Source organism: Callithrix jacchus, chromosome 13, assembly GCF_049354715.1.
Source record: "Callithrix jacchus isolate 240 chromosome 13, calJac240_pri, whole genome shotgun sequence".
NCBI lineage: Eukaryota > Metazoa > Chordata > Mammalia > Primates > Cebidae > Callithrix > Callithrix jacchus.
In genome coordinates, this window is record NC_133514.1 from 122,275,036 (window position 1) to 122,298,141 (window position 23,106).

Sequence of the window (23,106 nt, forward strand, 5' to 3'; positions counted from 1 at the left end):
GACCCGCCCCCTTTGCCGCCCGCTCCCAGTCTCCGGCCTAGCGCGGGTCGTCGCCCCGCCCCGCACCCCGCGCGCGTAACCACCCCCCCACTGCGTGTCGACTCCCAGCCAGCGCACGGCCCACCCGGCGTCGTCTTCGCCCCGCCCATTCACCGCCCACCTCGCGTCATCCTCACCCCGCCTACCCGCCGCCCGCCTCGCGTCAGTCCCCGCCCCCTTCCGTCTCGCCCCGCCTCGCGTCGGTCCCCGCCCCCTTCCGTCGTCGCCCCGCCTCGCGTCAGTCCCCGCCCCCTTCCGTCTCGCCCCGCCTCGCGTCGGTCCCCGCCCCCTTCCGTCGTCTTTACTCTGCCGGCCTCGCGCCCAGTTTTCTCCGCGCCTCGCACCGTCGCCCCGCCCACACGTCGCCAGCTCGCGTCAGTCGTAGCTCTGCGCCTGCGCCCGTTGTCTCCTTGGTGGCGCCGGGCCCTGCGCCCCGCCATGTGGGCTGCGGCGGGCGGGCTGTGGGGCTCCCGCGCGGGGCTCCGGGTCCTGCTCCGCAGCCGCGATGCTGCGCTCGTTCCGGACTGCGCGCGGGGACTGCACGGCTCCGCTGTCTCCTGCAAGAACTGGCTCAAGAAATTTGCCTCGAAAACCAAGTAATGCGGCGGAGGGCGGTGTCCCCGGGCGCGGTGTTCCCTGGCGGGTGGTGTCTCCGGGGGGCGGTGTCTGCGCAGCCCGGTTCCCGCGCCCACGCGGCCTGGGTCGCCAGCTCCTAACTGCGGGCGTCTGCGGCAGTTCCAGCCCTCACTGTCAACAGTGGCAGTTTTTCTGTTCGTGCACGTGTGTCCGGTTAAAAAACAAAGTGACAACGTGTGTTTATTTTGATTCTTGTCACCAGAAGCATTTTTCAGGAAATTAGTTTCATTCAGCAAATGAGGGAAAATGAAAAAATATAAGAATTTCCTTGTTAATGTTGACTTTCTGTGTGGAGTTAATTTGAAGACTAAAGCTTGTCATGATAGTATTTTTAAATGATGAAAATTAAGTACAATGAAATATATTGACTTTCTGCTAAGTCTGGCAGGGGGGGTGTATGTTTTCTACTTTAATACACTACTTTTAAGGCAGTTTTAGACCCTACAGAAAAATTGCAAAAATAGTATTGAGTTCCTGCGTCCTGGCACCCCGCTGCCCCTCTGTAAACATCGCACTTTAGCCCCTGACGTGGTGGAGTTAATGAGCCGATGTCGATAAATCGTTACTAACTGAAGCCCGTGCTTTATTCACTTTTCCTTGGTGCTGCCCGCTGTCCCTTCCTATCCCAGGTCCCCGCCCACGGTCCATGTTATCGTTACATTGAATTGTCTCCTTAGGCTGAGGTAGTGTCCCAGACTGTCCCTGTTTTTGATGGGTGTGCCAGTTTTGAGGGGTATTGGTCAGATGCTTTGCAGGATGTCCCTCTGTTGGAATGTGCCTGCTTTCCTTATGTTTAGACGTGGATTATGGATTCTGGGGAGGAAGACTGTAGAGGTAAAGGCCATTATCGCACCCTATCCAGGGTCCACGTTGGCCGCTGGCTGAGGTGCTTGGCTGGGTTTCTCCACCTCTTTTTGCCCCCTTTCCCTGCTATACTCTGGGAGAAAGTCGCTGCGTACAGCCCACGCTTCAGGAGTGCAGAATTTTGCTCATAAGTGATTGGCATTCTGCTTGGGTCTGCGACAGTTCCAGCCCTCAACTGTCAACATTGGCAGTTTTCTGTTCGTGAAGCTGTGTTGGGTTAAAAAGCAAAGTGACAATGTGTGTTTATTTTGATTCTTGTCACCAGAAGCCTTTTTCAGGAGATTAGTTTAAGGAAACGAGGGGGGAAACAAAGCGGATGTGGCCGGGCGCGGTGGCTCACGCCTATAATCCCAGCACTTTGGGAGGCCGAGGAGGGTGGATCACGAGGTCAAGAGATCGAGACTATCCTGGTCAACATGGTGAAACCCCGTCTCTACTAAAAACACAACAATTAGCTGGGCATGGTGGCTCGCGCCTGTAGTCCCAGCTACTCGGGAGGCTGAGGCAGGAGAATTGCTTGAACCCAGAAGGCGGAGGTTGCGGTGAGCCAATATCGTGCCATTGTACTCCAGCCTGGGTAACAAGAGCGAAACTCCGTCTCAAAAAAAAAAAAAAAAAGGCGGATGTGTCTCTTCTCCCCCATTAATTCATTCATATCACTAAGAACTCGTCTCATGTTGCTTTATTTTGTTCCGGTGTTTCTAGCTCTGGCTCTCTCAGCTCCTGTGTCCTGTTTGCATACCCTGTCATTGTGGGGTTTTGCTGGGTTTTTGTGTGCATTGAACACTTTCCTACTTTCTGACACTACGGGATGCTCCAGGCTTATCTTGTGTTTCCTGCCCCAGCCCTAAAATCAGCCATTTTGCCAAGGTGCCCTTATTCCTTTTATTGGAGAGAGATATTAGAAATCATGGGTGCCGGGTGTGTTCATTGCTTCTGGGGTGCATGTCTTTTGGGCCATCTCATCTGACGAAAGAGTATACATGTTTCTGCTAACCTGTGTGTAAATATGCACCTGTAAACATTTCTGTGTATAACCATCTGTCTCCAACTCCAGAGCATCCCATGTGGATCATTCTAGCCTCCTCTCCTTGCTTATCTGTAAGTCCCCACTCCAGTAGTGAGCTGAGCGTGGCTCCCACCATCCATTTGCTTAAGTGTTCATTCTCAGTCTGTGCCTAGAACAGTATCAGAATCCTCTACCTGAACTTCCATGGGAAACATCTTTCTCAACTAGAGTATAGCGTTTCTGTGCAGTTTGGTAGGTATCTTTTTAAGATTCCCTCTGTATCCTTGGGACTAGAAGTAGAATTTAAGTAAAAATTACAAGGTTGAATTAAAACCATCTTCAACCTCTTCCCCACAACCCATGTTGTTATCAATTAAGTTTTGAAATTTTTTAAGATGGCCAGTAATGTACTGTCTAAGTTTAGCCCCTTACAAACGGTTGTGGTATCATAACCTCTTAAATTAGTAAATGTAACTTTTTGACTTTGCCATGACTAACATAATGTTTATCTTCTCCCCAAAGAAAAAAGTTTTGGTATGAAGGTCCTTCCTTGGGCTCGCACTTGGTGAGTATAAGCCACCAGCCACTTTATAATCTTGATGGGAGTGAGAGTTTAAAAGTGGGCAAAATTCTTACCTGGAGGTCTTCCATCTCTGTGTGAGAGGGGACAGTGTCTGTGTGGATGCGACGAGATGCCATTGGTAAATGAAGCTTTGACCTTAAAAAAAAATGTACTGATATTAATGTCTTCTGGAAAGTTATATTTTTTATCCAACTATAATATGGTAATGTCCATTCAGTTTTTAGCGTGTGTGTACCATAAAAGTTTGCGCAATATATGGTCCCATTCTGAAAAATAAATCCATCACATATGCTAAAAATTACTGAATTATTCCCTTTAATAGGGTGAGCTTTATGGTATGTGAATTATATCTCAACAAAAACTGTTTTTGAGAAGATATTTACTTGTAGTACTTTTAATCTTGGAGGGTTATCCGGTCAAATCTAAAAGGGTCCCAGTTTATAAAGAACAAACTTTATCTTGAAAGCCGACAAGGCTGAGAGTAATAGCTGTTGTTTATCTGGTTGCCCATCAAGCCCTTCCCCAGCCCCTGTTGTATGAGTTGGTAAGTTGGGTGTAGAGTTGTAATGCTGCCCTTGGGTTGTGCTCTTCTTCTTGATGGAGACTTACAAACCATCCAAGTTGGAATTCCTCATGAGGAGCACCTCACAGAAAACCAGGAAGGAAGACCATGTGCGCCTGAGGGCCCTGAATGGCCTTCTCTATAAGGCACTGACAGACCTGCTGTGTACCCCTGAAGTGAGTCAGGAGCTCTATGACCTTAATGTGGAACTCTCCAAGGTAGGCTGCATGGCCAAAGAGAAGAAATGAGTTGAGACAGCAGGCCTGGCACTTACTTTACCTGGCCCAGTGTTGCCTGACAATTAAAAAAAAAGACTAGCATTTATAAAATCTTAGTTCTGGGTTGCAGAAATGATAGTCTGGTCATAGGAGCCCTAAAGACAGATGGTGGGTATCTGCTGTGCAGAGGCAGATGTCTCACTGCAAGGCAGGACTCCTGTGACCAAACAGCACCTGGCACATTGTCAGATAGTAGACAGTCTAAGCCTCCCACGGGAAGAGGGTACATCTGCATGTGCCTCAGTGCAGAGGTACAGAAGATGACTTCCTCCGACCCACTCAGAGTGAGTTCAGCTAAAAGGAAGTCATCAGGAGAAAAGACAGCTTCGACAATTTTTGATTAACGTCTCAGGGCAAGTGGCTGTGAGGCAAACATGGGGGCAGGATTCCGGTTTTGTTCTGCAAACTGTGGGACCTGGTGAGGAGGGGAGGGAGGTTTTGGTTTTTGGGGCCCTGCTTTCACCTGGGGGTGTTGTGCAGCAGCAGGTGGTGGCCTCCGGCACCATGCCAGAGCCCTGTCTCGGGTGAGAGGGGCTTCTGCCGCTGCCGTTTTCATCTCCTGGATGTGGTTTGTCTTGAAAATCCATGTAAACTAAAGAGTGACCTGTGTGGGGGTGGGGTCTCAGGTTTCTCTGACTCCAGACTTCTCAGCCTGCCGAGTGTACTGGAAGACAACACTCTCTGCTGAGCAGAACGCACGCACGGAGACTGTCCTGCAGAAAAGTGCCGCGCACATGAGGTGAGGACCTTTGCTTTCTGAACGTACTTGCTTTTTGCTCGCACCTTAAATTTCTCAGCTGTTTCAGTTGTAGATGGACTTTAACTTTTCATTGAGTATTTTTGCTTTTAAGGAAAATTTTGGAAGCATTTTCTTGAAGTTCACAGTATAATTTGCATTTTCATATGAGCCATAATGTAGGGTAGCATTTCTCAAAGCGTGCCAGAATTCCTAGCGATCTGGAAATTCTGTCAGGGAGTTCATTAGGGTAAGATGTTATTTTCCCTCTCCTGCTCTGTTGATGTTTACACTAAGGGTGCAGAAACCGTGAGGGAAGACTGCGGGTGCCACGCTGCCTGCCAGTGCTCTAGGGGCATCATGCCTTTTACCTATAGTAAAAGACAGTGTCATGTTACTTAAGAAAATCCCAGATGAGGCTGGACATGGTGGCGGTTGCCTGTAATCCCAGCACCTCAGGAGGCTGAGGCAGGAGGATCTTTTGAGGCCAAGAGTTCAGGACCAGTCTGAGCAAGATGGTAAGGCCCCTGTCTCTACAAAAAATTAAAAAATTAACCACATAGTTGCAGTACACACATGTAGTCCCACCTACTCAGGAGGCTGAAATGGGAGGTATCCCTGGATTTCTGTCACCCCTGGAATTTGAGGTGGCAGTGAGCCATGATCACGTCCCTGCATTCCAGCCAGGGCAACAGAGCAAGACCCTGTTTCTCAAAGAAAAAAATTAAAAAAAAAAATCCTAGACAGTTAATTTAAAAAAATCTTAATTTAATTAAATCTTAACCCTTGAGTGTGTCTTTAATATTCTTTGTGATGGGAAGTACATGTAAATCACCTGGCATCTGGAGAGTGCTGAGCAGAAAGGCATCAATGAGCAGACTGTTGAGGTTCGGTGCTTGGCAGACATTCTTTAAAAATGAGCGAGTGAACCTACCACTTTAGGACAAACAACTGACTCTATCCGTTGCCAGTGATAAAACTGAAGCTTTGAAATGAAAATCAGAATTTTAGGAAACTTGTATTCGCCACTGTGAGCTTGACAACTTCTAGGTACTTGAGAGTCTTCTGATGAGATTGGCAGTGACATTAGTAAACATGCTATTATATGATAAACTGTCAACACTTTTAAAATCTGTGTAACTAGGTGAACCGTTGTTTTCCAAATGACCAGTGCCTGAGGTTACAAAACCATACGCTGAGAGAAATCATTCAGTGGGAGCCAGAGGATGAGTTTTAATGTAGCAGAGTGTGACAGGTTGATTGGTGTAGTTTCAGATTCCTCATTACAACTGACCTTTAATTAATTTATTTATTTATTTGAGATGGAGTCTTGAGCTGTCGCCTAGGCTAGAGGGCAGTGGAGTGATCTCGGCTCACTGCAACCTCTGCCTCTTCGGTTCAAGCGATTCTCATGCCTGAGCCTCCTGAGTAGCTGGGATTACAGATGCCCACCACTAGACCCAGCTAATTTATGTATTTTTAGTAGAGATGAGGTTTCACCATGTTGGCCAGGCTGGGAGTACGCTTGTTGAGTTTCTGTGACAAAGAAGATCCATACTTTCTGAGGGCTGTTAAATTCTCTCTTTCCCAACACATACCTGTGAGGCCTGATTTTCTTCTTATTTTCTTTCTTTCCTTTTGATTTTTTTTGAGACAGGATCTCATTCTGTCTCCGAAGCTGGAGTGCAGGGGCGCAATCAGCCTCAACCTCCCAGGCTCAAGCAGTCTTCCTGCCTCAGCCTCCCATACAGCTGGAAGCACAGGTGCATGCCATCACGCCTGGCTAAGTTTTTTTTGTAGAGATAGGGTCTCCCTATGTTAGCTGGGTTGATCTCCAACTCCTGGGCTCAAGCATTCTCTGGCCTCCCAAAGTGCTGGGATTACAGGCATGAGCTATTAGGCTGGCTCTTCCTGTATTTCAGCGAGAGTAAGGACAGAGTGCAGAAGCAGCAATGAGATCCCAGCTGTCTTCCATGAAGCTGGTCTTGGAGAATGTGCAAATATGTAAACAATGCCATACTTCTCATTGATTTTGGGGGGGGTAGAATATATACTTTTTTCATTAAAAATGTCTATGTAAGCATTTAGTGGGTTTTTAATGACTTTAAAAAGACACAGCTTTTAGATTTCTCAGTTTTAGTTTCTAGTATAGTAAACATTGATATATATAACCCATATAAACAAAATCTCTTTGGGATCTTCAATCATTTTTTTTTTTTTTTTGAGACGCTCTTGTTACCCAGGCTGGAGTGCAATGGCGCGATCTCGGCTCACCGCGACCTCTGCCTCCTGGGTTCAGGCAATTCTCCTGCCTCAGCCTCCTGAGTAGCTGAGATTACAGGCATGCACCACTGTGCCCAGCTAATTTTTTGTATTTTTAGTGGAGACGGGGTTTCACCATGTTGACCAGGATGGTCTCGATCTCTTGACCTCGTGATCCACCCGCCTTGGCCTCCCAAAGTGCTGGGATTACAGGCGTAAGCCACCGCGCCCGGCCCTTCAATAATTTTTAAGAGTATAAAGGATCCTGAGAAAAAAGATTTGGGGAATTGCTAAGCTGGGTGATAATAAAGAAATAATTCCGTTTCCTCCTCAGTTTTAAAAAATGCAGAAATCGGCCGGGCATAGTGGCTCACGCCTGTAATCCCAGCACTTTGGGAAGCCAAGGCAGGCGGATCACCTGAGGTCAGGAGCTCGAGACCAGCCTGAACATGGAGAAACCCTTCTCTACTAAAAAATACAAAATTAGCCAGTCTTGGTGGTGCATGCCTGTCATCCCAGCTACTTGGGAGGCTGAGGCAGGAGAATTGCTTGAACTCAGGAGGCAGAGGTCGCAGTGAGCTGAGATCATGCCATTGCACTCCAGCCTGGGCAGCAAGAGCAAAACTCCATCTCAAAAATAAAACAAAAGAGAAATCCAGCTCACTGAGCAGCATTCTCAGAACTGGAATTCTTCCTTCCTGCCTCCCTTCTCATCATGCTCCAGGTTTAGGATGGGGACAGAAGTAGAAAAGGTGACCATGTGTGGGCTTCATTTCAGGCACCTGCCTGGCTTCCTTACCAGCAACACCCAGCATGGTGTTGCCCAGGAGTCTTTCCTAAACTGCATGTCAGAGAATGCTCATTTCATTTCTACTGTCTAACAAAACCAAGAAAATGAGAGATTCTGGACAAGTGTTGGAACAGCATTGTTTTTCAATTTTTAGGTATCAAAAATTCAGTTGAGCTGAATGTCTCTCTTCCCAACTCCTGTGGTCACCCACGATTTAGGATGAAGGTTTACCATAGCTGTGTACCAAAGATCTGTGGTCACGGCTTTCACTGGTTATATGTGCCGTGCCTGCATTGGCCTAGGTCTGCACTGTGTGATGTGCATGATGCAGGTATCATTTCTGTGTCTAATATCTGGGAACCTGAGGGTCGCGTCGTGCCAGTGCAGGTCCACTGAGTGCAGGAGGACACGCTGTTAGTGCACAGACCCTGGAACCCAAGGCCACGGTGATGAGTTCAGATCAGGTGATTTACACAGATCTCACAAGCTGAATTGAGAAAAGTAAAGGCAATTGCAGTTATGATGCATATTGATCCCTTTTGTGATGTGGTAATTGGCTAAAGATGACTTTTCTGAGCTGGTGTCATTTTTGAGTAGTACAATAAATCTCACTCCTGCCTCTTAGTGGTATCTTAAATCTTATGTTCAGCATTGTCACACCTCTCCATTGAGTGTCATGGTACAGCTGTGAGCATCTACACATTCTCTCTTCTAGGCACCTTTTGATGTCCCAGCAGACCCTGAGGAATGTGCCACCGATAGTGTTTGTTAAAGACAAGCAAAGTGCAGCTCTAGCTGAGGTAAGGCTTTCAGAAAAACTTTTTAAAAATTTAAAATTTTAATTTTTTTATTAGAGACAGAGTCTTACTATACTTCCCAGGCTGGTCTTGAACTCCTGGCCTCAAGTAGTCCTTCTGCCTCAGCCTCCCAAATTACAGGGTTAATAGGTGTGAGCCACTGGGCCCAGCTGATAACTAAGTTTTTATAACATAAACATTTATGTGAGCAAAATTTTAAGTTTAAGTTTTAAATACTGAAAAGATAATGTACAGTTAAAGAGATGTAACCACTGAGAAGGCAACAATGAAAAGTAATGAAAGAGGGTGCAAATGAAAAGGCTCCCCTTCTCCCGTGTCCCTGTTCCCAGCCCAGGGCCCCAGAGGTAATTGCGTTTTCTGGTTTGTATTGTTTTATGCTTAACACTGTAGCTCTAATTAGTAAACACAGTCTCTGTCTGTTTGTGTGTAAAGTCGATACAGCCAGAGTTGCCCTCCCACGCTTGTCTCCCCCTCCCACCTCTCGGCATGGATCTGTCTGCTGTCCTTTCACACCATTGGGGCTTGTGAGACTTAGGTCTGCCCTGTCACTAGAAGTACTTTTATCATTGTTTTCCTTGCTTTAGAGATGGGTTAACTATAAAGATTAAAACATGTAAATATATACTTATCTGGTTGGTAGTTACCTGGTAGTTATTAAGGTATGTTATATCTTCAAAAAGTCAATAAAAAATCAGCAAATAGCCTTTGCAGTGTCATAGTTAGGTTACCGTTGTTCACTGTAGGGCTAGACTGCACAGTGTCATAGTCAGGTTACCGTTACTCACTGTAGGGCTAGACTGCACAGTGTCATAGTTAGGTTACCGTTACTCACTGTAGGACTAGACTGCACAGTGTCATAGTCAGGTTACCGTTACTCACTGTAGGGCTAGACTGCACAGTGTCATAGTTAGGTTACCGTTACTCACTGTAGGGCTAGACTGCACAGTGTCATAGTCAGGTTACCGTTACTCACTGTAGGGCTAGACTGCACAGTGTCATAGTTAGGTTACCGTTACTCACTGTAGGACTAGACTGTATCAGTGTCATAGTTAGGTTACCGTTACTCACTGTAGGACTAGACTGTATCAGTGTCATAGTTAGGTTACCGTTACTCACTGTAGGACTAGACTGTATCAGTGTCATAGTTAGGTTACCGTTACTCACTGTAGGGCTAGACTGCACAGTGTCATAGTTAGGTTACCGTTACTCACTGTAGGACTAGACTGCACAGTGTCATAGTTAGGTTACCGTTACTCACTGTAGGACTAGACTGTATCAGTGTCATAGTTAGGTTACCGTTACTCACTGTAGGGCTAGACTGCACAGTGTCATAGTTAGGTTACCGTTACTCACTGTAGGGCTAGACTGTATCAGTGTCATAGTTAGGTTACCGTTACTCACTGTAGGGCTAGACTGTATCAGTGTCATAGTTAGGTTACCGTTACTCACTGTGGGACTAGACTGTATCAGTGTCATAGTTAGGTTATCGTTACTCACTGTAGGGCTAGACTGTATCAGTGTCATAGTTAGGTTACCGTTACTCACTGTAGGGCTAGACTGTATCAGTGTCATAGTTAGGTTACCGTTACTCACTGTAGGACTAGACTGCACAGTGTCATAGTTAGGTTACCGTTACTCACTGTGGGACTAGACTGCACAGTGTCATAGTTAGGTTACCGTTACTCACTGTGGGGCTAGACTGTATCAGTGTCATAGTTAGGTTACTGTTACTCACTGTAGGGCTAGACTGTATCAGTGTCATAGTTAGGTTACCGTTACTCACTGTGGGGCTAGACTGTATCAGTGTCATAGTTAGGTTACTGTTACTCACTGTAGGACTAGACTGCACAGTGTCATAGTTAGGTTACCGTTACTCACTGTAGGACTAGACTGCACAGTGTCATAGTTAGGTTACCGTTACTCACTGTAGGACTAGACTGCACAGTGTCATAGTTAGGTTACCGTTACTCACTGTAGGGCTAGACTGCACAGTGTCATAGTTAGGTTACCGTTACTCACTGTAGGGCTAGACTGTATCAGTGTCATAGTTAGGTTACCGTTACTCACTGTGGGGCTAGACTGTATCAGTGTCATAGTTAGGTTACTGTTACTCACTGTAGGACTAGACTGCACAGTGTCATAGTTAGGTTACCGTTACTCACTGTAGGACTAGACTGTATCAGTGTCATAGTTAGGTTACCGTTACTCACTGTGGGGCTAGACTGTATCAGTGTCATAGTTAGGTTACTGTTACTCACTGTAGGACTAGACTGCACAGTGTCATAGTTAGGTTACCGTTACTCACTGTAGGGCTAGACTGCACAGTGTCATAGTTAGGTTACCGTTACTCACTGTAGGACTAGACTGCACAGTGTCATAGTTAGGTTACCGTTACTCACTGTAGGACTAGACTGCACAGTGTCATAGTTAGGTTACCGTTACTCATTGTAGGACTAGACTGTATCAGTGTCATAGTTAGGTTACCGTTACTCATTGTAGGACTAGACTGCACAGTGTCATAGTTAGGTTACCGTTACTCACTGTAGGACTAGACTGCACAGTGTCATAGTTAGGTTACCGTTACTCACTGTAGGACTAGACTGCACAGTGTCATAGTTAGGTTACCGTTACTCACTGTAGGGCTAGACTGCACAGTGTCATAGTTAGGTTACCGTTACTCACTGTAGGGCTAGACTGTATCAGTGTCATAGTTAGGTTACCGTTACTCACTGTGGGGCTAGACTGTATCAGTGTCATAGTTAGGTTACTGTTACTCACTGTAGGACTAGACTGTATCAGTGTCATAGTTAGGTTACCGTTACTCACTGTGGGGCTAGACTGTATCAGTGTCATAGTTAGGTTACCGTTACTCACTGTAGGACTAGACTGCACAGTGTCATAGTTAGGTTACCGTTACTCACTGTAGGACTAGACTGCACAGTGTCATAGTTAGGTTACCGTTACTCACTGTAGGACTAGACTGCACAGTGTCATAGTTAGGTTACCGTTACTCACTGTAGGGCTAGACTGCACAGTGTCATAGTTAGGTTACCGTTACTCACTGTAGGGCTAGACTGTATCAGTGTCATAGTTAGGTTACCGTTACTCACTGTGGGGCTAGACTGTATCAGTGTCATAGTTAGGTTACTGTTACTCACTGTAGGACTAGACTGTATCAGTGTCATAGTTAGGTTACCGTTACTCACTGTGGGGCTAGACTGTATCAGTGTCATAGTTAGGTTACTGTTACTCACTGTAGGACTAGACTGTATCAGTGTCATAGTTAGGTTACCGTTACTCACTGTGGGGCTAGACTGCACAGTGTCATAGTTAGGTTACCGTTACTCCCTGTCGGACTAGACTGCACAGTGTCATAGTTAGGTTACCGTTACTCACTGTAGGACTAGACTGTATCAGTGTCATAGTTAGGTTACCGTTACTCACTGTGGGGCTAGACTGTATCAGTGTCATAGTTAGGTTACTGTTACTGTAGGACTAGACTGCACAGTGTCATAGTTAGGTTACCGTTACTCCCTGTCGGACTAGACTGCACAGTGTCATAGTTAGGTTACCGTTACTCACTGTAGGACTAGACTGCACAGTGTCATAGTTAGGTTACCGTTACTCACTGTAGGACTAGACTGCACAGTGTCATAGTTAGGTTACCGTTACTCACTGTAGGACTAGACTGCACAGTGTCATAGTTAGGTTACTGTTACTCACTGTAGGACTAGACTGTATCAGTGTCATAGTTAGGTTACCGTTACTCACTGTAGGACTAGACTGCACAGTGTCATAGTTAGGTTACCGTTACTCCCTGTCGGACTAGACTGCACAGTGTCATAGTTAGGTTACCGTCACTCGCTGTGGGACTAGACTGCACAGTGTCATAGTTAGGTTACCGTTACTCCCTGTCGGACTAGACTGCACAGTGTCATACTTAGGTTACCGTTACTCACTGTGGGACTAGACTGCACAGTGTCATAGTTAGGTTACCGTTACTCACTGTGGGGCTAGACTGCACAGTGTCATAGTTAGGTTACCGTTACTCACTGTAGGACTAGACTGCACAGTGTCATAGTTAGGGTACCGTTACTCACTGTAGGGCTAGACTGCACAGTGTCATAGTTAGGTTACCATTACTCACTGTAGGACTAGACTGTATCAGTGTCATAGTTAGGTTACTGTTACTCACTGTAGGGCTAGACTGTATCAGTGTCATAGTTAGGTTACCGTTACTCACTGTGGGGCTAGACTGTATCAGTGTCATAGTTAGGTTACTGTTACTCACTGTAGGGCTAGACTGTATCAGTGTCATAGTTAGGTTACCGTTACTCACTGTAGGACTAGACTGCACAGTGTCATAGTTAGGTTACCGTTACTCCCTGTCGGACTAGACTGCACAGTGTCATAGTTAGGTTACCATTACTCACTGTAGGACTAGACTGTATCAGTGTCATAGTTAGGTTACCGTTACTCACTGTAGGACTAGACTGCACAGTGTCATAGTTAGGTTACCGTTACTCACTGTAGGACTAGACTGCACAGTGTCATAGTTAGGTTACCGTTACTCACTGTAGGACTAGACTGCACAGTGTCATAGTTAGGTTACCGTTACTCACTGTAGGACTAGACTGCACAGTGTCATAGTTAGGTTACCGTTACTCACTGTAGGACTAGACTGCACAGTGTCATAGTTAGGTTACCGTTACTCACTGTAGGGCTAGACTGTATCAGTGTCATAGTTAGGTTACCGTTACTCCCTGTCGGACTAGACTGCACAGTGTCATAGTTAGGTTACCGTTACTCCCTGTCGGACTAGACTGCACAGTGTCATAGTTAGGTTACCGTTACTCACTGTAGGACTAGACTGCACAGTGTCATAGTTAGGTTACCGTTACTCACTGTAGGACTAGACTGCACAGTGTCATAGTTAGGTTACCGTTACTCCCTGTCGGACTAGACTGCACAGTGTCATAGTTAGGTTACCGTTACTCACTGTAGGACTAGACTGTATCAGTGTCATAGTTAGGTTACCGTTACTCACTGTAGGGCTATACTGCACAGTGTCATAGTTAGGTTACCGTTACTCCCTGTCGGACTAGACTGCACAGTGTCATAGTTAGGTTACCGTTACTCATTGTAGGGCTAGACTGTATCAGTGTTATAGTTAGTTTACGTTTACTCACTGTACGGCATTTGGTCTGCAGAAGAAAAAATCCTGTTTGACATTTTTGATATTTGTTGATCATTGTACAGGTAACACTAAAAACATTATGCAAGTAATAAGCTTGACAGATATGTGATTTTTCTTGCTGGGAAAAGAAACAAAGGAGTGAACTTATAGACCCTGTTTTAAGGAATCAAGGACAGTTTATTTGATGGCAATGTGCTGTGAGGGCATCAGCAAGGCATTCCCGGGGAGGGTGGGCCAGTCTCTTTGTCTTTGGGGATGGTGGTCCCATCAGGTGTTGTGGGTTCCCTTCCAGAACAGTCACTGGACAAGGGAGGGCGTGTGCTGTGCTTGAAGCAAGGCACACACAAGGCAGGATGAGGACATCCCCAGAGGCAGGGGACAGGCAGGCCAGGGTTCGGGTGGAATGCAGTGTCCAGCAGGGTTTGTGGGCCTTGCCCTGTTTTGTGTAGCATCCCATCTGCCCTTATGAGGAGCAGTTTTCTCTTGTAGGTTAGGCTTCCAGCTTTGTGACCGTCCCTGTCATCTTTTGCCTTGTCTTGCTGGGAGGCCTTTGTTCCCCCAAGCACACACATTCTGTGGCAAAACCGAAGCATTTTACAAAACTACCTTAGAAAGTAGTTAATGGTTAGTTTTTTAATTTAACTAACATTTAACTGATTTCTTCATACATTTGACTAACATTTACAAGTCTAAAATACAGTTTTAAAAAAGCTTCACTTTGTTATCTGAGAAAATGTGTTGTTAAAGTGTTTGAAAGCACAGGTGATTGAACAGTTCCTAAGTATCTGGGAAGAGTCGATAGAAGGAATTATGGAAAGTGTAATCAAAAGTTCAGTGGTTAAGGCAACACAGGAAGGCGCAACGCAGATGTTACGTGGAGCCCAGCTCTAAGTACGGCGGTGCGGGTGTGGCTAACTGGTTCACCCTCTGTGTTCCTCTGCAGATTGATCAGTTGCTAGCAGTCGCAGACTTTGGACCTCCAGATCAAAGAGACGACTTTGTGCGAAATGATTTCAGGTGATGCATGTGGACATATGTTTTGATTCCCTGGGGTAGATTCCTAGGCATGGAATTGCCGTTTTCCACAGCAGCTGCACAGTTCCACATCCCCAGTCGCCTGCAAGGTCCCCCAGGGCCGGCAGTCCACGTTCACAGGCTGTGCTGTGGCCTGGCCACATTTACACAGTGAGGGCCTCAGTGGTCACCAGAAGTGTCTGCCATGACTCCTGCAGTGAGGAGAGGGGCTCTTGTCCTCTTCAGTTGCTCAACACATTGTTATTGAGTGCCTACTGTATGCCTGGTCTAGCACTTAGGCTGCAGCTGTCTTTGGAATCTGCGGTTCACTAGGGGAGGCTGACAGGAAGCAGTAAACAATCACAGATGGGTCAGTCATATGTGAGTAGCGTAGTAGAGGAAGGTGGGGCTTGGGAGAGCAGTCGGGGACATGGAAGTTTGGCCTGTGCATGTACACACACATATACAACTTTTCCAAACATGTAGTGCAAACTGACAGAGCCTGCAGGTGCTGAGGTGTTTGTGGAGGGCCCGTTCCAGGCATGCACCTGCTAGAGCAGGCCTTGCCTGTGGGGCTTATACAGCAGCTTCGACATTGCCTGGGCACCCGCCAGAGTCAGGGTTAACCAGCCTGCCAGGTGCTTACCTGAGCTGGAAGCAAAGCTCCATACTGTAGCAGGCCTGCCCTGACTGGGTCAGCAAGGGGCAGTGTGGGGGCAGCAGGTCAGGCAGCTGAGCCCAGGGTTTTGGAGACTTTCCAGAGTGGAGCCTTGGAGGATACATGGCAGTGACATGACTCTGCTTAGGTGTTGTTCACCAAGAATAGACTCTTCATGAAGGTTAATGAGTAGCAGATCTGATAGACGCCACCTGTAATTCTGCTAGTTTAACTGATCTGAGGCACTGGCCATGCTTGGAGAAAAAAGTTGCAAATGCATTTTGTTTTTTCCCCGAGATGGAGTCTTGTTCTGTCATCCAGGCTGGAGTGCAGGGTGCGATCTCGGCTCACTGCAACCTCTGCCTCCCAGTTTTAAGTGATTTTCCTGCCTCACCCTCCTGAGTAGCTGGGTGTTACAGGCGCCTGCCACCACATCTGGCTAATTTTTGTGTTTTTAGTAGAGATGGGGTTTCACCATGTTGGCCAGACTGATCTTGAACTCCTGACCTCATGATCTGCCCACCTCAGCCTCCCAAAGTGCTGTGATTACAGGCATGAACCACTGTAACCGGTGCAGATGCATTTAATGCATGCAGGACAGGTGCATCTAGACTGTGCTGGCCAAATGCTTCTAGTGCTGGAGAATGCCAAAACCAAAACCCAGTTTCCTTCACTCCTGTCTCCGGTTACCCTGAGATAGACTCTTGCGAGGGTTCACGAGCGAGCAGATGTAGGAAGTGTGATGCCCTGTTGTGTTGTGGCGACAGCACTGGATTGGGGGCTTGGTTTGTGCTTTGTGTGAAGGCCCCTCTTCTCCCTTCCCAGGAACCTTGATGCCCCACGACCCTGCGGCACCACAGAGCCTGCCACAAGCTCCAGTCTGTGTGGGATCGATCACGAGGCACTCAACAAGCAGATTATGGAGTACAAAAGGAGGAAAGATAAAGGGCTTGGGGGCCTGGTGTGGCAGGGACAGGTGGCTGAGCTGACAGCGCAGATGAAAAAGGGAAGGAAGAAGGCCAAACGCGTCCTGGAGCAGGACAGCTCCCTCAAGAGTTACCTGTCGGGAGAGGAGGGCGAAGACGACCTGGACCTGGATGGCACCCTGGAGTACGAATGCTCCGCCCCAGACACAGAGGAGTTAGAGGCTGAGAGAAGAGGTAGTATAACAGAGGATGACCGCAGCTGCAGAGCAAGGGGGGAGTAGATGGCGTTGCGTCAGCTCTGCCATCCCACGTTTGCAGGGAAGGGCTTTGGCATGTGATGCAGCATGTTGCTTCATCGAGGCAGTTGATGGAGTTAGAACCATCTGCTCTTCTGCTGCTTAGACATTTTCTAGCTTTTCCATGTATCGAAACACAATTTACCCCAGAAAAGTCACCGTTTGTTCCCCCCACCATACACTATGTGTAATTTAGAAAATAAAGGGCCATATTATTACAGATTCTCACACAAAAAAATGGTAAAACAGTGTCTCTGAGATGCTGGCATGGCCACCTCCACCTGCAGAGCCCTGCCAGGTGCCAACGAGTTCTTGGCCCAAGGGGTCACACCACAGCAGTGGCCGGGATGAGAACTGAACCTGCAAACCTGGGGAGAGCAGAGGGTCCCAGGGTCTCCCAACATCCCCAGAGCTGCTGAGTAAGCACATGGCCCTGAGGCTTCGTCTCTGACTGGCCTCTTTAGCACAGCTTTGTACAGCGGATTCCACCAGGTTCAGGCCGTGGTTGGGCAGAAAGTGAGTTGGCAGGTTTGCTGCTGAAGCTTCCTGGGCGAGCCTGGCTCTTATCGTAGTTCCATCACACCTGAAGTACTGACACTTTCCCCTTGGTGGCTGTGGCCACCGAGTGTATTTTCTGATCCATCCAGATATGCAGCATACTTGGTCTTTGCCTTCTGAAGAGCGTGTGACTCTGAGACACAGACTGTAAAAGGCATCACTCGTACTGAATTCTTTGTGTCACCTCTAACACAAGGATTCATTTTGCTGTTTATTAGAAGAGAAAACACAGATGCTAACCCTTGTCAGCTACTGTTTAGTTCGGCTTCCCTCTTGATGCCCCGGCCTCTCTCAGCTGTCAGGTTCTAAATTCTGTCAGGTCTACACTGTGAGTCAGTGTCGTCCCTCCAAGCCTTGGCTTTTTGCTGGTGCAGTGGGGCTGTGAGAATCAAGACCCTGTCCCAGGGTCTGCACATGACAGGTGCCCACGGTGCGGGAGCAGAATCTGTGGAAGCAACAGTGGCTTTAGTCGCTGTGCTCCTGCCAGCCTCCTCCCACAAAAGGAGAAATGTCCAAGGGATGGCAGACCCACAGCACTGAGCAGCCTGCTGTGCTGACCACTGGATCCGGGCCACGTGCTGCCAACGTGGCTGTGGGTGAGTGATGAGGCCTCTACCCAGAAAGGTCCTTGTGCACTGTGTGGGGTAGGAACTGTAGGAGATGCTGCTGCAAGATGCTGACTTCGTATTTTTTTTCATTTATGCTCCGGGGCTAAGCTGTGTATAAGTCATCAAATGGCAGAAGCAAGATTTTTCTTTTCAGATCTACGAAATTATTTGTTTATATTCCACATTCTTACTTCCTGTATCGGGATGGGGAGGCCACTGCCTTAGGCCACGTAGAAGGAAGGATTTAAGACAATCTGCAAGCACAGATGCAACCCCACATAACGTATGAGTAGGAGAGAAAGAAAAAAAGGGAGCCGGAAATTAGGCCACGAAGCGTACACCATAGTGAAGCCTCATGCCTGTGTCACATGAGGCAAGTGTTTGGCTCTAGGGTTTCTGGTAGCCAGTTAAGGGGTGTATGTGTCTGTGGTTAATCATTATATAGGTCAGGATAATGAGGTGATCCTGCAGTGACAAACGGCAAATCTCCCGGGCCTAAAACAACCAGTTTGCTTCGTGCTCTTGGTAAGAGACTGTCGTGGGCTGAGGTCAGGCCAAGGCATTTTGTATCTGATGTTAGCGGAACATGGCTATGTGAGTTCGTTTATGTGCAGGAGACCTCACCATCCTAATGTTGGAAATGCATGGTGATGATTGCAAGCACACGTCTTTAAAAATGTTTTTGTAGGCCTGACGTGGTGGCTCATGCCTGTAATCCTAGCACTTAATGGGAGGCCAAGGTGGGCGGATCACAAGGTCAGGAGATTAAGACCCTCCTGGCCAACATGGTAAAACCCCATCTTTATTAAAAATACAAAAATTAGCTGGGCATGGTGGTGCGCGCCTGTAGCAGCTACTCGGGATGTTGAGGCAGAAGAATTGCTTTAACCCAGGAGGCGGAGGTTGCAGTGAGCCGAGATCACACCACTGCACTCCAGCCTGGTGCCTGGAAACAGAGGGAGACTGTGTCTCAAAAAAAAAAAAAAAAATGGCCGGGCGCGGTGGCTCAAGCCTGTAATCCCAGCACTTTGGGAGGCCAAGGCGGGTGGATCACGAGGTCGAGAGATCGAGACCATCCTGGTCAACATGGTGAAACCCTGACTCTACTAAAAATACAAAAAATTAGCTGGGCATGGTGGCGCATGCCTGTAATCCCAGCTACTCAGGAGGCTGAGGCAGGAGAATTGCCTGAACCCAGGAGGCGGAGGTGGCGGTGAGCCGAGATCACGCCATTGCACTCCAGCCTGGGTAACAAGAGCAAAACTCCATCTCAAAAAAAAAAAAAAAATGTTTTTATATTTCCCTAGCAAGATAATGTCAGGTTATGAGGCTCTTGTACTTGACCACGATAGCTCCATGAGAAAACAGCAGAACCAGCTTTGCAGGTGCATCCACAGCACTGCTGAGCTGGGAACAGGACCAGTGCTTGCACCAGCACGTGAGGGACTCATATTGCAGCAGCACCTGTGGAAGTCAGGCCCTGGGGCACCTGAACTGAAATGCTGCAATGTGACTCAAAACGGAGACTGAGCCAGGCATGCCACACTTGGGAGGCTGGGGTGAGAGATTACTGCACCGAGACACTTGGGGCCAGCCTGGGAAACATAGCGAGACCTTGTCTCTTAAAACAGAAAAGGGAGATTGACTCAAATTATAATGACACATTAAAAATGTACAGATAGCTCTTATATGGAGATCTCAAAAAAACCCTACAATCTCATTTACATTTATGTCACTTCTGAAAAATATACACAGGTTTACAGTTCCTTATCCGAAATCCTCAGGGTCTGGGCAGCATGTTGCATCAAAAACGTTAAGATCTACGCAGGTAAATACTGAGTAGCTTAATTAAAGAAGGTCCTTGGGGAAAAGATGACAATGCTAACAAGAATGGTGGTAAAGCTGCCACGTGCCAGTGCATGCTGGGTGCCTGTCTGCACAAACTCATTTCTCACAGCCACCCCATCAGGTGGATACTGGCAGCCCCATTCTACAGATGAAGCTGCTGAGGCGTGGAGGGACTCAGGAACTTGGCTGAGGCATTCAGGACTGGGACTGTCATGACGAAGGTTCCACTGTTCTCCATGTGCTCCTTGGGGTCTGGGCCTTATGGCGTGGAGGAGACTAGTCACCCATTTCTTCCTTGCTAACTGAAATCCAGTTGGTTAGCAAATGTTCATGGACCTTGGTAGATGCAAGGTCCTCCCTCAAAGACAAGGCATCAGGGTACCTCCATTCTTTTTGTTTTTGAGACAGGGTCTCCCTGTTGCCCAGGCTGGAGTGCAGTGGCCTGATCACGGCTCATTGTAGGATCGCTTGATCCTCCCGACACAGGCTCCTGAGTTCTTGCCAATACTGGGTGTAGAAATGGGCACCTTGGCCTGTGAAAAGTGACTGCCCCTTTTCCTCCCTCTCAGCACTTGCTTCAAAATATGCCAGTGAGGTGTGAGATGGCAGAGAAAGGTGGGCCTGGACATCTGAGCCATGAATGAGCTTTCTCCAATTTCCTGTCCCTTTTCTTCTGTTGGGTGGGTTGATGAGGCTCTTTATTGTTTAAGAGAAATTCACTTACTGCTTTTGTTAGTTGCAAGCAAAGCATCCTGACAAAATCACTGAGAATTCCCCAATTGAAATCCAGATTGGCAGGGATAGGTATGAGGTTAACTCGTTATTAGACTTACACCCAGAGGTAGTGAGTTTATCAGAGAACAGCCTGTCACTTTGGAAAGCAGGGACTGAGGCAGGTGCATAGGGGTCGCAGCAGAGTAAAGACGAGTCCACCCTGCAGGACGCTTCGCAGGTCAGGCGTTGCTGAGTGCTGTGTGCTAACCTGCTCCCCACCTTACCTGGGAAGGGTGTTAAACAAGGAGAGAACGCCCTAAATGGTGTGTCCTTTGCATACACAATGCACTTGGTGTGCCCAGGCTACGGTTTGGCAATGTTACTGTGACAAAACAGGTTGTTGCCATCAATTCGTCTCGGGTTCCTTCTGGCACCTCTGACAGTGACTAGCGTCTAGAGCCATGAGGACAGAGACCAGAAGAGACCAAAAGGAGTGGGCAGAGGGAGGGGAAGGCAGAGTTAGGCCCAGAGAGCCCCAGGCTGCTGCCCCAGACCTCTCCAGTGCCAGGCGTTGTATTGGCTTCTCACAGCAGTCTCGCAAAGTTGTTCTCAGTTTCCAAATAAGGAAACTGAGGCCCAGGGAGCGGTGAAGTGCCTGCAGGCGATCTAACCAGCTGTCGGCTCAGTGCCTCCTACAAAGTGGAGTAGGGACATGTTTCAGAGAAAACTGGCTTACGCTTCTCTGTTTTTGGTGTGACCTTCTCTACGAGCAGGTTAGGGACATGAAAGCTCACCCCTCCTGAATGGGTCCACTCCTGGGGGTTGCCACAGCTCCCCAGATGACATGCATGGACACTAAACACCCAGCAGTTGGGAGGCACTGATGGAGTGAAGTCCTCCAATGAACCTTGTGAGCTTTCTCCAAGCGCCTGTCACAGTTAAACTGCTGATGAAACATGAAATGACTTCACGGTTTTCAGTTTGATATGCTCTCCTCTGTCACCGTCTCTTACCTTGTTAGTGTTGGTCAGTGCTTCTCAGAGATCAGGGCACATTCCCTGGGGGCTCATAAAACCACACTGCTGGCCCCTTCAAGCTTCTGGTTCGCTGTGCCTTGGTAATGCAGATGGCCCCAATAAGCAACTATACAAACATTTGAACATTTTGAGGTAGAGAAGGGAACTTCATCACCCCTTGTAGGCCCCCAGAAAATGGACGCAACATCCAGTGCAATGCCTGTCAGCCTCAGCTGTGTGTCCAAAACACCTGCATGCCGTCTGAAGACACCTGGGCCTGGAGATGGGCCAGAGCCGCTGTGGTGCCAGCGTTAGAACCTCTGCTCTTCAGGTGACTTCCCTGGGTTGACTTTTTTCCAGTGTTATCTTTAGTACAGAATCTCTTGCTCCTGTAAGGGCCTGAAACCCTCTGTTAAGAATAAAAGTTCAGTTTTTCTCCTCACTCCATTTGCCCAGACGGAAAACCTAGTTTTACATCAGAAACTTCAGGTTCTTTGAAAATCTGCCAGCTACCTTGAAGGAGAGAGGGCTTGAGTGTATTGTGGTGGAAGAATGAGGGGACAGAGGGGTAGGGAGAAAGGGCAGAGCTAGAAGAAGGACAGGCTTGTGCCACCCAAGCCAGGGTAAGGGGAGCAGAGACCTTTCGGTTATTGGCTTGTGACAGTGGAAGGGAGGGAACGGGAGGACAGGGATCATGCCACTGCACTCCAGCCTGCCAACAGAGCAAGACTCTGTCTCAAAACAAATCAAAACAACAACAAAAAAAATTATTTTTAATTTTCATGGGCACATAGTAGGTGTATATATTTATGGGGTACATGAGATGTTTTGATAGAGATGCAAAGTGAAAAAGCACATCTGTTGTGGAGGGGCTAGGGGAGGTTGGAGAGAACATGGGGAGAAATGCCAGATACAGGTGACGGGGGGGATGGAGGCAGCAAACCACATTGCCATGTATGTACCTATGCAACAATCCTGCATGATCTGCACGTGTACCCCAGAACCTACAGTACAAAGAAAAAGGACATCATGGAGAATGGGGCACGCATCCCCTCAAGCATTTATCCTTTGTGTCACAAACAATCCAATTATATTCTTTCAGTTATTTTAAAACGTACAATTAAATTATTGTTGACTATAGTCACCCTCCTGTGCTGCTCCTCCACCGTGGACTCCAAGATCATAAATGTGTGTGGACGCCGTATTTCTAAAAATAATATTATAGTTTCTTTTTACGGAAGGAATATACATTCTTTGTTGAAAAATGTAAAACAGACACCAACAGAATGAAGGAAACAAAAGCCCCACGTGGTCTCAGCTCCAAGACGCTGTTAAATTTTGGTGTCGAGCCAGGTGCGGTGGCATGTGCTTGTAGTCCAGGCACTCAGAAGACTGAGGCAGGAGGATCAGGTGCAATCACTGTGCTTGCAGCTTCAAACTCCCAGACTCAGGTGAGTGTGGGACTCAAGTGAGTCTGGGAGTTTGAGGCTGCAAGCACAGTGATTGCACCTGTGAATAGTCACGCCACTTCAGCCTGGGCCACAGAGTGAGGCCCCGTCTCAAATAAATAAATAAATAACAGAATGTTAAATGAGCACAAGGACCCAAGCCCACACGGACAGCAGCTAGAAAGGCCAGCCCTCATGTCAGTTAATCCTCAGCCCTTTTTGAGGTATGCCATTTGTCCCACTGAT

General features: G+C 47.6%; 1 protein-coding gene and 1 long non-coding RNA gene across 3 annotated transcripts; both read left to right on the forward strand.

The window, feature by feature from the left end:
• Positions 1–443: 443 nt before the first annotated feature.
• On the forward strand, positions 444–22,552 carry RBFA (ribosome binding factor A). 2 transcript variants are annotated; one of them, XM_002757361.6, is made up of 7 exons: positions 444–635; positions 3,071–3,113; positions 3,735–3,911; positions 4,598–4,710; positions 8,475–8,559; positions 14,718–14,791; positions 16,272–22,552. In XM_002757361.6, exons 1-7 carry the CDS (start codon positions 478–480, stop codon positions 16,651–16,653), a joined length of 1,032 nt encoding a protein of 343 aa, XP_002757407.2. In that variant the 5' UTR covers positions 444–477; the 3' UTR covers positions 16,654–22,552. The 2 variants fall into 2 exon arrangements, with proteins under 2 accessions (XP_002757407.2, XP_008978280.2); XM_008980032.5 differs by lacking the exon at positions 3,735–3,911 and having other exon boundaries at positions 16,272–18,654.
• On the forward strand, positions 1,726–2,800 carry LOC144579092 (uncharacterized). The gene is made up of 2 exons (XR_013525977.1): positions 1,726–1,776; positions 2,597–2,800. It is a non-coding gene; the product is annotated as an uncharacterized LOC144579092 (long non-coding RNA).
• Positions 22,553–23,106: the final 554 nt, after the last annotated feature.

Excerpts from the sequence above, each read along its gene's own strand:
- RBFA (XM_002757361.6), top strand. The coding sequence starts at position 478 with ATGTGGGCTGCGGCGGGCGGGCTGTGGGGCTCCCGCGCGGGGCTCCGG. Across the intron at positions 3,912-4,597 it reads TTAATGTGGAACTCTCCAAG|GTTTCTCTGACTCCAGACTT; the intron begins GTAGGCTGCATG and ends GTGGGGTCTCAG. Across the intron at positions 14,792-16,271 it reads TTTGTGCGAAATGATTTCAG|GAACCTTGATGCCCCACGAC; the intron begins GTGATGCATGTG and ends CTCCCTTCCCAG.